This window comes from Theropithecus gelada, chromosome 16, assembly GCF_003255815.1.
Source record: "Theropithecus gelada isolate Dixy chromosome 16, Tgel_1.0, whole genome shotgun sequence".
NCBI classification, from domain to species: Eukaryota; Metazoa; Chordata; class Mammalia; order Primates; family Cercopithecidae; genus Theropithecus; species Theropithecus gelada.
In genome coordinates this window covers 53,821,274-53,836,715 of record NC_037684.1, presented here as the reverse complement: position 1 = coordinate 53,836,715, position 15,442 = coordinate 53,821,274, and the positions used below count along the sequence as shown (strand labels likewise).

The 15,442-nt window shown below is 46.7% G+C and overlaps 1 protein-coding gene across 2 annotated transcripts in view; it reads right to left on the bottom strand.

Annotated features, from left to right (window-relative positions):
• Window positions 1–12,244, bottom strand: part of RPTOR (regulatory associated protein of MTOR complex 1) — a 416,763-nt gene extending 404,519 nt beyond the window's left edge. For both annotated transcript variants that reach the window (XM_025362539.1, XM_025362540.1), the window contains exon 1: window positions 11,284–12,244. In XM_025362539.1, the coding sequence (XP_025218324.1) occupies window positions 11,284–11,445 (162 nt within the window). In that variant the 5' untranslated portion in view covers window positions 11,446–12,244. The remainder of the gene's footprint in view (window positions 1–11,283) is intronic.
• Window positions 12,245–15,442: the final 3,198 nt, after the last annotated feature.

The following is a 15,442-nucleotide window of genomic DNA, read 5'->3' as shown; positions in this document are numbered from 1 at the left end:
AACGGCAGCATCAGCCAGGAGGCGGCCACTCAGCAAGAAAGGGCTTCATGGTAACGGGTCAAATGAGCATGACAGCACCGGGACAGAGCAAGGCCGTGTGCTCCTGATGGGATTCACGGAAAAAGACGCATCATTACCCCAAATGCCCCACCTCAGTGTGAGGATGAGGAGAGACCAGGCAGCTCAAAGTCAGGACAATCTACAACATGCAAGGCCAACAAGTTCACAGAGACAGAAAGTAGAACAGCGGTTACCAAGGGCTGGGGAAGGGGAATGGGGAGTTGGTGTTTAATGGAGACAGTTTCAGTCTGGGAAGATGGAAAGCTTCTGGAGATGGCTGCTGGTGGCGGCTGCACAAGCATGTGGGTGTGCTTACTGCCACTGAACTGTGTGCTGAAAGAGGTCGAGATGGTAAATTCACAATTAAAAAAAATCAAGGTCAAGAAAGTCTAAAACAGACTGAGAGACTCCTTTAGATTAAGGTAGGCTACACAGACACAACCACCAAATGCGACGCGTGATCCTGGGTGACGGGCGGGGCATAATGAAGACAGTGCTGGGCACACAGCAACACCTGACCTTCTGAACTGCGGAGGGCCGGGAGCACATGTCCGTGATACACGTCCTGACTCTCACAACTGCACTGTGCTTACGTAAGAAAACAGCCTCCTCTGCGGAGACAGACACGGTGTTTAGGAGTAGAAGGGGGACAGCATCTCTAACTCAATCTGAATATGTTAATGGAGGGCGACAGTAAACAATGCGAGACGTAAACAATCTGGGAACCTGGGCAAAGGCTATAGGGACGCTCATGATACTATTCTTACAAGTTTCCTGTCAGTTTGAAATTACATCAACATTTTAAAATACAAAAAGTACTAGTCAAGAACAATAAACGCACCTGAAAAATATACCGACAGCTGGGTAAAATTCAAACTTGTTATTAGGGACTGTCTCCTCTTCAGCTGTTTCCTGTTCTGCCTCTAAAGGCATGAAAATTCTCTGCAGAGTCACACCTACCAGTACGTGACAAGTTTAAAGGTTTCAGGGTTTTTTTTGAGACAGGGTGTAGCTCTGTCACCCAGGCTGGAGGGCAGTGACACGATCATAGCTCACTGCAGCCTCGACCTCCCTGACTCAAACCATCCCCTTGACTCAGCTATCCGAGTAGCTGTGACCACAGGCGCATGCCACCACGCCCGGCTAATTTTTCGTATTTTGTAGAGCCAGAGTTTCACCACATTGCCCAGTCTGGTCTCAAACTCCTGAGCTCAAATAATCCACCCGTCTCAGCCTCCCAAAGTGCTGGGATTACAGGCATGAGCCACTGTGCCCAGTCTAGAACACAGTTAAAGCATTGCTTTATAATGCCAAATATTTACTGGAATGGCATTTTCCATATATTTATGTACTTATTTATTATTATTTTTTGAGACGGAGTCTCGCTCTGTCACCCAGGCTGGAGTGCAGTGGCACAATCTCGGCTCGCTGCAACCTCTGCCTCCAGGGTTCAAGTGATTCTCCTGCCTCAACCTCCAGAGTAGCTGGGATTACAGGTATCTGCCACCATGCCCAGCTGATTTTTGGATTTTTAGTAGAAACAGGGTTCCACCATGTTGGCCAGGCTGGTCTCGAACTCCTGACCTCAAGTGATTTGCCCTCCTCGGCCTCCCAAAGTGCTGGGATTACAGGCGTGAGCCACTGTGCCCGGCCATTTTCCATATATTTAGACTTAGAAAAGGTATCAAACTTCAGCTCTCCTGAAACAAGTATTGTAGATGACCAAAATACCTTTTTATTTTTGTACTGATTGATTGATTGATTGATTTTGAGACAAAGTCTCGCTCTGTCGCCCAGGCTGGAATGCAGTGGCATGATCTTGGCTCACTGCAACCTCCACCTCCCGGGTTCAAGTGATTCTCATACCTCAGTCTCCCAAATAGTTGGGATAACAGGCGTCCACCACCACTCCTGACTAATTTTTATATTTTTGGTAGAGACGGGGGTTTCACCATGTTGACCAGACTGGTCTTGAACTCCTGTCCTCAAGTGATCCTCCCACCTTAGCCTCCAAAATTCCTTTTTAAAGTCATTTGAATAAGAGGAGGATAGAGTCAGAAACCTGGAGGACAGATCCTGTGTGTAATCCACATGCTATCTTGTTAAAACTCTAGCTCTAGAACTCCACAGGGTGATAATGAGGAGGAAGTGTTCGTATCCATTTCAAGACTCTTCCACAGCTCTTCAGAACAAAACAATGAGACGGAGTTTCACTCCATCACCCCGGCTGGAGTGCAGTGGCAAGATCTTGGCTCACTGTAACCGCCACCTCCCGGGTTCAAGCGATTCTCCTGCCTCAGCCTCCCAAGTAGCTGAGATTACAGGCACCCACCACCATGCCTGGCTCATTTTTTGTTATTTTTAGTAGAGACGGGGTTTCACCATGTTGGCCAGGCTGGTCTCAAACTCCTGACCTCAGGTGATCCACCTGCCTCAGCCTCCCAAAGTGCTGGGATTACAGGTGTGAGCCACCGCGCCCGGCCAGCATGTTTTAAGTTTTCTTTTTTAATCTAGGCAGATGGTCTCTTTGTGGCTCCTGAAACTCACATGAGACTCACTAATGACAAGTATATCCACTTCAAGAGCAAATAAAAAGAGCTGAACTGTACCAGCCGGCTGGTCCACACTAGACCCACAAACTCCGCCCACTGGAACCCACCCACTTCACACTCTATTTCTACCTTCTTTAAATCAGTAGGATCCATGCTCTAGTGCCCATTCCTACCGCAGCTGCCTCTTCTGTGGCTCCCAAGGTTTCTTTTTTTGCTGTTTCTATTGAAGCAGGGTCTCACTCTATTACTCAGGCTGGAGTGCAGCAGCGCAATCATAGCTTACCACTGCAGCCTCAACCTCCCAGGCTCAAGCGAGCCTCCGGCCTCAGCCTCCTGAGTTGCTGGGACCACAGGTGCGCACCACCACGTCCGGCTTATGTTTTACTTTTTGTAGAGACAGGGCCTCACTTTGTTGCTTAGGCTGGTCTCAAATTCCTGGGCTCAGCATGTAGTTGGTGATGGGGAGCTGCCCCAGAATCCCAGCCAGGGAATTGTTGTGCATACGTCTGTGTTTAGAAAGATCTTGTTGTCTGTGGATGCCGTAGAGGCATCAGAGAGGGGTGAGACAGACTTCTGGAGAAATAGGAGGCCCTGACGGTGGCTATGTGGCCACATGTAAGGCCACTGCCCTTACAATCACACAAGCACTCGTGTGAGTGTCTCGTGTGAGTCTCAGGAACCACAAAGAAAGTATCTATCTAGATTAAAAAAAAAAACTTTTTACATCCTCCCAGCTCAGCCTCCCAAAGTGCTGGAATTACAAGTGTGAGCCACCAAGCCCGGCCCCCAGGGTTTCTCACCTGGATTAGCACAACTCCTCTCCACTTGGTGCTCCCACCTCCAGCCTCGCCCCTCTCCAATCGCCCCACTCCATCCATAGCCAGTAAGGTATTTCAAAACACAAATGTATGCACAACAACTCCCCAGCTGCAATCCTGGGGCAGTTCCCCATCACCAACTACATGAAGTCACTGGCTGCTGGGAGTTTAATGCTGGTCGATGTGAATGATTTCTTTCATAAATGCAGTTCAATGCAGATGATTTACTTAATACTAAATCAAGATGCTCCCAATAATAATGTCATTCTCACCTGTAATTACTATGATTGATACCTATACCTGTGTATTATAATTTGGTGCTACCGTGTCTGTCAGTCTGTCTAGGCAGCAGGGCCCTGGAGAGACAGGACATTGCCCACGAGCTGTCCACCTTGGCTGAACCTCTGGCCACCTTCTCCTCGCCAGACAGAGTGAACGTTCCTTCAGACAGACTGGGTGTTCCTCCACTCCCAGCACAAGAGCTACTGGGTGGTGCATCTCCCTCTGGACACGCACTAGAAATCTGGAGCTATAGGAGGGCCTGAGCCGAGATCACACCACTGCACTCCAACATGGGCAACAGAGCAAGATGCCGTCTCAAAAAAAACAAAACCAAGAACACCAATCCACTGGTGAACTTTTGTACCCTATTACATTAAAATCCACTGGTCTAACATTGAATGGATCTTTTACCCATGGACGATTTTGTAATATCATGGATTGGTCATCTGGAAATACTGGTTCACTGAATTATGCTAATGTTCCAAATGTGGGCACATTTCATTCTACAACATTAATTCCATTCATTAATATCACTATGGATCTCACGGAAACATCTTTAAGTCTTGGGAAGCTGCCAAGCTCACAGCAGCAGATACAAGTTTTCCAAAACCAATTTTCACTTGAAGGTTCAAATTTCATGACTGGCAACAAATACTGTCAGTTGTATTCCTTGAAGTGACAGCTCACTGAGTTCATTTTCAGAAACACGTCTGCCAAGTACACAGGCCTGAACATCTAGAGGTGGCCTGTCGGTGATTGCATTGGGGCATGCTGTGTCCATGAAGGCAGCAGATGCTCCTCCTCCAGGCAGCCACTGGGCTTTGCCTGCAGCAGAAGCAGCAGCACACACAGTCTGAAAAAGATGTGTGCTCAAGAGTCAAGATTTAGTAAAAGTCATCATTTTCACTGCTTTATTAGCAAGGACATTCTCTCCATGTGTATGACAAAGAAATCAGGAACTATTAGTACATCTGGGCACTGCTGTCTTGATTCATCACTTTAGCACTGTCAGTGCAGATATCAACAGAGTGGAAAAGGCCAGTGGTGTTCCATTATTATGAAAACAGTTTTGACCTTGTGGATCCCTCCAATGGTCTAGGGGAAGCCCCAGCGCACAGGGCACATGCTGTGAGCAGACTGAGCATCATTCTCTGTCTGCCCAATGTTGGTCTGTTTTTCAGTTGAGACATTATGATACAGTTTTGTTTTATTTTGAACTAAACTTTGTTTCTCCCTCTGGACAGGTTCCATTTCCTCTCACTGCTGGCCATGTTACTTATGTAACTTTAGGCAAGTCATTCAGTTGAAACCTCAGTTACCTCATCAGTAACACAGAGATAATGATCCCTAGGTAATTTATGGTGCTGTTGAGCCTTAAAGATAACGTATGTGGAAGCCCTTTGTAAACCATCAATTTTGTATCAGTATAGTTTTATTGAAGCCCTACTATGTGCCAAGCACTGTCCTATGGACCACCATAGACTAGACTAGGTCCTTGCTTTATGATGAAAAGCGCACATCTCCAGGAGGAAGCAGGGAGAAAAATATCAGAGAAATAAAGAGCCAGCATGATGGATTATGAGTGACAGGGTGGCTGCTTCAGATGGGGTGATGGTGGGTCTCTCTGAGGAAGGGACCTAGATGCTAAGTATGAATGACGAGAAGGAGCCAGGTGTGCAAAGATCAGAGAGAAAAGCATTCCAGGAGTTTCTATCCAAGAAGCAGAAAAGGCAGGCAGAGGCCAAATCACGAAGGCTTTGTGAACCAGCAAGAGGAGTCTGTGTTCTACTTTAAGCACAGAGAAAGCCAATGGAGACCACCAGTAAGGAAGTAACAGAATCTGATTCACACTTTCAAAAAATCCCTCTGGCCAGCTGCGATGGCTCACGCCTGTAATCCAGCACTTTGGGAGGCCGAGGTGGGAGGATCACTTGAGCTCAGGAGTTCAAGACCAGCCTGGCCAACATGGTGAAATCCCATCTCTATGAAAAATACAAAAAATTAGCCAGGCGTGGTGTCATGCACTGGTAGTCCCAGCTACTCGGGAGGCTGAGGCATGAGAATCTCTTGAATTCGGGAGACGGAGGTTGCAGTGAGCCGAGATCACACCACTGTACTCCAGCCTGAGTGACAGGATTTCAAAATAAATAAAAATAAAAGATTCCTCTGACTGCTATGTGAAAAACTGGTTTTAGGGCAAGAATGGACATAGGGAAACCAGTCAGGACATGAATGGAGTACCCAGACAAGAGACAGCGGCTGCCTGAACTGGGGCTGCAGCAGTGGAGACAAAATGAAGCAGGCCAATGTAAGACATGCTTTGGAAGTAACGCTGATGGGTTCTAATGAATTGGATGAGGCGATAAAGAGAGGGAGAGGAAATAATTAAGGATAAACTCTAAACTTACAGCTTGAACAACTGAGTGGATCGTGGTTGTGGCAAGTGGTGATGGAGAAAACTAAGAAAAAGCAGGCAATAGGTAGGCATCGGAGACAGAAATTTCAGGCCTGATCAGAACTAAAGATTGAGGGTTTAAGCATCACTGGTGTGTAGACAGTATTTAAAATCCTGGGTCCTGATGAGATCTGCTAGGGAGGGGCACACCCAGAACAGAGAATGGAGTCCGAGATCAATTCCTGGGGTGCCCCTGCATTTAGGTGTCGGGTAGCAAAGGAGTCTGAGAAGGAACAACTAGTGACCTAAGAGGAAAATCCAAGTTTCGTGAAGGCACAGAAGCAAGTGAGGGAAGAGCTTTATGAAGAGGCAATGGTCCATGTTGTGGGATGCTGCTGAAAGGTGAAATAAGGACAGAGAAGAGAACTTTCGATTTAGCAACAAACCGGGGCCATGTGGACAGCAGTCTCAGGGGAGTGGAACAGGGCGCAGCTGGAACATGGAGAGGAAGCGAGGTGAGGAAAGCAGAGGGGGTAGTGTAGGATTATGAAGGATCGCTATTACCCTTGCTGAAAAGGCCGCCTAAACCTTTGGCAGTCCGTGTATTAGCTGAACAGATCTACTCTGCTTCCTCCATGACCTACGCAAAGTATGGCTACAGAGCAATGCAACTGAGCCTAGAGAATGGTTTACAAAATAGTCTTCTTCATCTTACCGTTACATCCCCTACACATGTAGACATAGCATGCCTGTCAGTGGTCCTCCACATGCATGGAAATAGTGTGTCTGGCAATGACCCCACACACGTGTACACAGAACATGTCTGCCGGGGTGCCACCTGCATGTAGACAGTATGTCTGCCAGTCTACATGTGTGTAGACATAGCATGTCTGTCAACACTTTCAGAGCAACAGCTCTCAGGCATCCCTGATTCCAGCCCACATATTCCAGGCAAAAGAGTCATCTGAGACCACTTATCCCCACTACCCACTTTCCAGTAGGAAAATGAACTCTGTGATTATAAAGTATCACAGTTAGACCAGGCGCGGTGGCTCACACCTATAATCTCAGCACTTTGCAAGGCCAAGGTGGGTGGATCACCTGAGGTGAGGAGTTTGAGCCCAGCCTGGCCAATATGGTGAAACTCCGTCTCTAATAAAAATACAAAAAAAATTAGCCGGGCCTGGTGGCGGGCGCCTGTAGTCCCAGCTACTCAGGAGGCAGAGGCAGGAGAATCGCTTGAACCCAGGAGGTGGAGATTGCAGTGAGCCAAAAACACAAATAGGGGAGATATATACATATATGTTTTAGCCAAAGGTCTGTGAATGATTCATTCTGAACTACAATTCACATACGTCTAATTATTTGAAAACTGTAAGCTAAAAACACTATGGATGCATGCATGCCTCATTCACTATAAATAGCAGAATTAACCAAACAACAAACTAACTTGATAATAATAATTTTAAACTAACAGTTTAAAATTAGAAACTTAGAAGTTAACTTAGAAATTAACTTAGAAATTAAAATGTGGTAAAAGTGGCATTTGAAAACCAAGACTGATTGAAAACAAAGATGGCAGGCGTCCCAACTGCGAGCGGGCATGGTCTGTCGCTCTGGAAGGATGCCAGATGTTGAAGAGCAAAAAAAACTTCTTAGGAATCATCAGTCAATCAGCTTTGGTAAAGATGTCAACTTTAGGGATCTGTAGCAAGGCCACTAAATAGGATGCCAGTGAGTAGTCATTACTATATGCACAAAATAAAAGAGTATGGAATTGCATGTTAGTCACAAGAAGCAAAATCTCAGCTTGCATTTAGGACAGTCAATGGCCACCAGGAAGGAGTTGATGTAGCTCCTAGCATAGAACAACCACACTCACGCATTTCACTTTACAGTCATGCTGCTCCACCAGACTGGAGGCCACCTCCAGCACAGTGAGACAGTGTGGTCTGGAGGCCTAGGTAACAGAGATTCTTACGTAGGTAACCCACTAGTCAAAAAATTCCCCAGGGCCAGGCGCTGTGGCTCACACCTGTAATCCCAGCACTTTGGGAGGCTGAGGCAGGTAGATGACCTCAAGTCAGGAGTTCAAGACCAGCCTAGTCAACATGGTGAAACACCATCTCTATTAAAAATATTTTTAAAATTTAGCCAGGCGCCTGTAATCCCAGCCACTTGGGAGGCTGAGACAGGAGAATAGCTTGATCCCGGGAGGTGGAGGTTGCAGTGAGCCAAGACCGTACCACTGCACTCCAGCCTGGGCAACAAGAACGGAACTCCATCTCAAAAAAATAAAAAAAAAAAAAAACTACCCCAGGCTGAACATGTTGGCTCACGCCTATAATCCTAGCATTTTTGGAGGCCAAGGCAGGAGGACTGCTTGAGCCCAGGAATTCAAGACCAACCTGCGCAACACAGTGAGACTCCCCAACCCCAGGCATAGTGGCGCACACTTATGGTCTTGCTACTGGGGAGGCTGAGGTGGGAGGATCATTTGGGCCCAGGAGGTCGAGGCTGCAGTGAGCCGTGTGATCTCACCACTGTACTCCAGCCTGGATGACAGAGCAAGACCCTGTCTCAAAAAAAAAAAAAAAAGAAACAGAAAAACACTCCACAAACGGGGTTTGTTCAGCCTACAGTGTTGGACTACAATGTGTTTGGTAATATATCTGAATTAGTAAGAATATTTACAAATTGGAAGACTTTACATTTAAAAAAATAAAAGTTTGCTGGCTTCTCAAAGACAAAGAAAGAGAGAGGCCTGGCCAAGGCCCAGTTGCCTTCAGTTACGGCATCAGGGAGCTCCTGTTCCCACCCTCCAGAAACTGTCACACACACTGTGTCAAATGTCAGCTGCCATTTATCTTTATCTGTGAACCTATGCCATTATTCTTCTTAAATGTGGCCTGTTTCATTCACTTATGCTACCTTCTCACTCTTAGTATCATTTGAGTTTGCAACTTCTGTCCTATAGGGTGTGTGAAACGGTCCATCAAGGTCTGACCTGAGGGAAGAGATGACAAGATTCCAAACTCCCACAAACTCAACTGAAGATGTTAGCTGCTGATTTTCTCCACTGAAAAACAGATACAGCAAACTTTCTCCCCAGCTGCTTTCTAAGCAGCAATCTCAGTAGTTACTAAGAGTCACAGAACCTGTTTCTCTTAACAATCTGTGAAAAGCTTATTAGGGAATGTTGATCATTCACAAATTAATGTTTTAATTAAAAGATCAAATATATACCCATTAATCAGTTTCGAACAGTTGGAACATAGGTTTAGGACAGCAGAGGGAACCACATTTCAAAAGAAAAAAAAAAACTGCCCTCTACACAGAATTTAAAAAAAAAAAAGTATTTTCATATATGTATAGCAACCACAAAAGCTTTTAACTATATAATTACTACTAAAGATGTCCATAAGATAGAATATACAACCTCCCCCAATGTCTAACTTATTTAACTCCTTAAACTGCTTTTCGATGAAACAAATTTTTCTAATCTTTTAGAAGTAAGCCAAATCAGTAACTAAAGTACTGCTTACTACTGACTGACTAGAGTTACCAGAAGTGTAATCTTTATTTATTTATTTATTTTTGAGACAGAGTCTCATTCTGTCTCCTAGGCTAGAGTGTAATGGCACGATCTCAGCTCACTGCAACCCCTGCCTCCCAGGTTTAAGCGATTCTCCAGCCTCAGCTTCTCGAGTAGCTGGGATTACAGGCAGCTGCCATCAAGCCCGGCTAATTTTGGTATTTTTAGTACAGACAGGGTTTCACCATGTTGGCCAGGCTGGTCTCAAACTCCTGACCTCAGGTGATCCACCCGCCTTGGCCTCTCAAAGTGCTGAATTACAGGTGTGAGCCACCGCGCCCAGCCCAGAAGTGTAATCTTATATATGTTCATCATCATATATTAAAAAACAATAATATTCCATAAACATATACATAAGCCTAAAGGAAATCAAACCTTGTAACACCAACTTCCTCTTTTATACCACTGAAACGTGCAAATAAATAAAAGCAGCCTGGAGGGAGAACATAACTTACAAAAAGACAAATTATAAGTGTGCATACATGAGAAGCAGTACCACCCTTTTGCTTTTGAGACCAGGAAATAGATGGTATCTTATAAAGGATAAATTCAACAAAATTCAGCTGTTTTCTTTCCTACCAGCTGCTTGTGAATCACTCTCCACACTCCAACACCATGAGGACAACCTGAAACCTGCACTCAATGCCTCATACCTTAACTCACGATTAAAGAAATCCTGTCTCCAAGTTACAGCAACAGGACCCTACATAAAAGGAGGAAAGTCTAGCTTCAAGACAAATTGTTGAGAACACTAGAATGAAGTTCACTGTAACTTTAAAATAACTTTGCACTAATTTGTTACTAGTTGAACATTTTCCAGTAATCTCGTTCCCTAGCATAGTATATCAGACTTCTGCACTTCACCCAGCTTGGAAATTTTACAAAGTAGACTAGGCCGGGCGCGGTGGCTCAAGCCTGTAATCCCAGCACTTTGGGAGGCCGAGACGGGCGGATCACGAGGTCAGGAGATCGAGACCATCCTGGCTAACAAGGTGAAACCCCGTCTCTACTAAAAAAATACAAAAAATAACTAGCCGGGCGAGGTGGCGGGCGCCTGTAGTCCCAGCTACTCGGGAGGCTGAGGCAGGAGAATGGCGTACACCCGGGAGGCGGAGCTTGCAGTGAGCGGAGATCCGGCCACTGCATCCCAGCCTGGGCGACAGAGCGAAACTCCCTCTCAAAAATAAATAAATAAATAAATAAATAAGTAGACTAATTATGTGGGTATAAGCATTATATCGCACGTTGCCCTTCCTCTAAGTGTTAACAGAACAAAGTAGTATGCCGAAGAGCATGTAAATACTCGCAATGCTGTATTTCAAATTTGCTTAACTTTTATTATCTGAATCAGAACTTAGTTGGAATTGAATTAACACTACCCAGTGAATAACGACTAATCAAAACAGCCTTTCCCATTTTCAGCCAAAAACTGCAGTCTGAAATGGCTTTTGCTTTCTAATTGACTTACAACGTGTGGCTGGGGGGAAATGTCGGCGCTTTCCCAAGGACACTTTTCAGGCTGTAAATTTTCTTTGTTGGAGAAACTACCAAGTTCAAGGGGTGCCTTCAGAATCCACTTACCCGATCCTTCATCCTCCAGCTCTGAGCTAAGGATTTGGAGCCTTCAATTTTCTCACAGTGCCTCTTTTTCATAAAAGCCAAAGGTAGGTTCCAGTCTGTAAGATCAGCCTCATCTTCCTCCCCCAGGCCCAGAAGAGGCGACTGCAGCATTTCGGACTCCATCAGTGGGGGAGGGGGTGGGGGAGTCCTTGGCAGCAAGCGCTCAAGAACCTCCAGCCTTAAAAACTAGCGTGTACCAGAATTGGTGAAATAAGAAACAGAAAAACGGGAAATCGAAAAACAAATGGATGGAGAGTGCGGAGACCCTTACTCAGGCAAAAAGTCTGAGATCCTTATCTCTAACTCTGGGCGGGAAGTGGGGAGGTGGGGGCCGCTAGGAAATGGGGCAGCCCAAGAAGCTCCGCAGACACACACCAGCCCAAGTCCCAAGCCACTGGCTGCTCCTGGGGCTGCACGTTTCCAGAGGGGCTGCGAGCGGAGCTGTCAAAAGCGTAAGAGACTTCAGGCCTCACGATGACCCTGCTCTCGGCCTCCAACGCCTCAGCAGTTCCGAGGACAGGCAGGCCGCTCTTGGTGCCGGTTCGCCCACTGGGCCGAGGTCTCCGGCCAAGGGATCGGGTTCAAAGGGCCCTGGGTCTCCTCCAGCCACTCTCAGCCCTGCGGGTCCCGCACTCGTCTGAGCTGCCGCAACCAGAGCCAGGACCGGCCCATCGTGCTCGCCCGCACCCGGTTCCTCAACCTCAGGTCCGCGCGGCCTGGCTGGTCCTGGCCTTCAGCTCCGAGGCTCTCTCCTGCCTGAGAACGAGTCCTGAGAAACGGGCGACACGGAACCACGGAGAAAACGGACAATGAGGGCTTATTGGGTCAGGGGAGCTTTGCCCTCTGGTTTGGAGCTACAGGGAAACTCATCTCATCAGCACATCAAGGAGGACGCCATATTGCCAGGACCCAGAATGCACCGCGGCCTACGGCGTGGCCGACAGACCAAACCTCCTCAGAGCGTTCTCGCCGCGCCACCCAACAAGTAGCGAAGGAAAGGGAGTCCCTGACCCCATTACCTCGGTTACCGTAATTCCGTTTTCCCCAGTTAATCGCCATTTGTTCAGTAGAGGCGTGTTATTAAAGTCAGTCCTACAAATGAAACTGTCGGTTTAATTTATTTTTTCAAAAACATTGTTATTATAAATGAAGCTACATGCTCCTGAAATTAGAGGAATCAACCGCCTTGTTTCTTCCAGATTTTGAAAAAGCGGCAAAAGCTTCAGGAAAAAACACTGATAATATTAGAAAATATAGTACTTTTTTTTTTTTTTAATGTAGTATCTTCCACAGTGTCAATCAGATTTTCTCTTTTTCATAGAAAACCAAGTGAAAGGCTGGGCGCAGTGGCTCACGCCTGTAATCCCAACACTTTGGGAGGCTGAGGCAAGCAGATCACAAGGTCAAGAGATCGAGACCAGCCTGGCCAACATGGTGAAACCTCCGTCTCTACTAAAAATACAAAAATTATCTGTGCGTGGTGGCGCACATCTGTAGTCCCACCTACTCGGGAGGCTGAGGTAGGAGAATCGCTTGAACCGGGGAGGCAGAGGTTGCAGTGAGCTAAAATCAGGCCACTGCACTCCAGCCTGGGAGAGTGAGCAAGACTCTTCAGATGAAGAAGGGTCCGAAGCAAGATTCGATGAAAAAAAAAAATTCATCGAATACAATTCTTTGTTTAATCTGTTTCATTTGCTGAGCAGTTTATCCTTTGTAAATTTCTTTTCTCCTGTCTCAGCCTCGCGCACCACCACGCCCGGCTAATTTTTTGTATTTTTAGTAGAGACGGGGTTTCACCGTGTCAGCCAGGATGGTCTCGATCTCCTGACCTCGTGATCCGCCCGCCTCAGCCTCCCAAAGTGCTGGGATTACGGGTGGATCACGAGGTCAGGAGATCGAGACCATCCTGGCTAATATGGTGAAACCCCGTGTCTACTAAAAAATACAAAAAATTAGCCGGACGTGGTGGCGGGCACCCGGAAGGCAGAGCTTGCAGTGAGCCGAGATTGCGCCACTGCACTCCAGCCTGGGCGACAGAGTGAGATTCCGTCTCAAAAAAGAAAGAAAGAAAAGAAAGAAATTCTAAGTGAGCATGTTGACGTCCAAACCCACTAGGTGGTCAGAATCGCCCAGGAAACTAAAAATCAGGATGCCCAGCTTCCGCCCCAGACCCCCAGATCGGGGAGCAGGGAGACTGGGATTCAGAATCTGCACTTTTTTTTTTTTTTTTTTTTGCAGTTTTTACAGTTTTATTTAAACACCAAACACGCACATGTGTCTACTCATTTTCTTCGCTGCGCAGCCTGGCATGGGGGACAGTGACTCTGACGGCCAGCTGGGCAGCTCTTTCCACGATGGCTTCGCGGTTCCTGGAGGAACGCTGTGAGCGATCTCAGCGCAGTAAGCTTTGTTGCACATCAGCAGCAAGCTCCCTGACGTTGTAGACCGTGAACTTCCGGAAGCCAGTGGGCAGCATGGGCTTTGTTTTTTTGTTGCTCCCATAACCAATGTTGGACATCAAGATCTGACCCTCGGCCAGGCGCAGTGGCTCACTCCTGTAATCCCAGCACTTTGGGAGGCCGAGGGGGGTGGATCATGAGTTTAGGAGATCGAGACCATCCTGGCTAACACGGTGAAACCTCGTCTCTACTAAAAATACAGAAAATTAGCCGGGCGTGGTGGTGGGCGCCTGTAGTCCCAGCTACTCGGGAGGCTGAGGCAGGACTCTTTGCCAGGCTGGTCTCAGACTTTTGACCTCAGGTGATCCACCTGCCTCAGCCTCCCAAAGTGCTAGGATTACAGGCATGAGCCACCACGCCTGGCCTCAACAACAACAATAACAACAAAAATGCTTAAATTAGCCAGGCATGATGACATGCATCTGTAGTACCAACCACTCAGGAGGCTGAGGTAGGAGGATCACTTGAGCCCAGGGGTTTGAGGCTGCAGTGAGCTGAGATCGCACCACTGCACTCCAGCCTGGGCAATCAAGCAAGACTCTGTCTCAAAAAAAAAAGGCAGAATAACCCTTGGCCTGCCTGAACAGAGTGGGAGCACCTTATCCTACAATGTAAAGGTAGAGACCAGATGACTCCTTCTGGCCCTAAAACTTGGACTGTTTGACAAATAGAATTACAGATACAGCAAAGTGAGCAAGAGAACAAATATAAAAACCTGAGTGTTGGGGGCAAATATGACAGAAGGTAGGAGTGAATGCAGGGAGAAATGCAGGGCAAATGGGAGTGGGGGTTGCATAAACAGCTCAGATATATAGCCTTTACCAGGAAGAACTAAGGCAGCTGGATATTCAGTTTCTGAGTTCAGCATTGACCCACTGCAACTGACCTAATCTTTTCTCAAAACAGAACACCATCACAGCTGAGGCATTCCATTTGCAGGCAGAATGGGCTGCGTTCCATCCTGCAACATTGCCGCTTCTCTGCTAAATCAATCAAGGGCATTGAATGTGTTTTGTCATCAAGAATCAGGAGCAAGACTGGAGGTCAGGGAACTTGAGAAAACCAGGTGCTTCGCTGAGCTGTTGTTTTCCACGCAGGGAGAACAGCCAACTCCAGTCCTTTCCAGAAAAATCTATGCTTAGCTTAAAGGAAACCAAAATAGACACGAAGAATGTTGCTATTGTCTGAACCTCATGACTCTGTTTTTAGTAAAACCCAAGTCACTCCCCTCTGCAGGTCAGATGTTTTGTTGACAGTGAAGTGAGAAGAGGAAGGAAAAGGAGGTAACAGGGCCGCAGCATCACCTTCAGCTGGGAATGTGAGGCTGCCAGGAAACCAGCAAGTCTGTCTCCCCCTCTCCACCCGTCTAAAAATATGGTGGTATTTATGCATGTGATTTTCACCTTCTACAGCACACCTTTCTATTTTATTCGTGATTTTTTAAAATAATAAGCATGTAGATCGATTAGCAGAAACGAAGTTATTCCCATTTTTAAGAGGGTCCCTGGGTAGCATAGGGACTGTGGTGAAAAGTGCCTCTTACTGAATAAACTTTGCCCACTGTCCACATTCCTTCCTTCAGAAGTGAGGATTTTTGCATAGCCCCAGCCTTAAAAAGCCAGCCAAGGAAAACACGGCAAAGACAGACCCAAGAAGGAAAT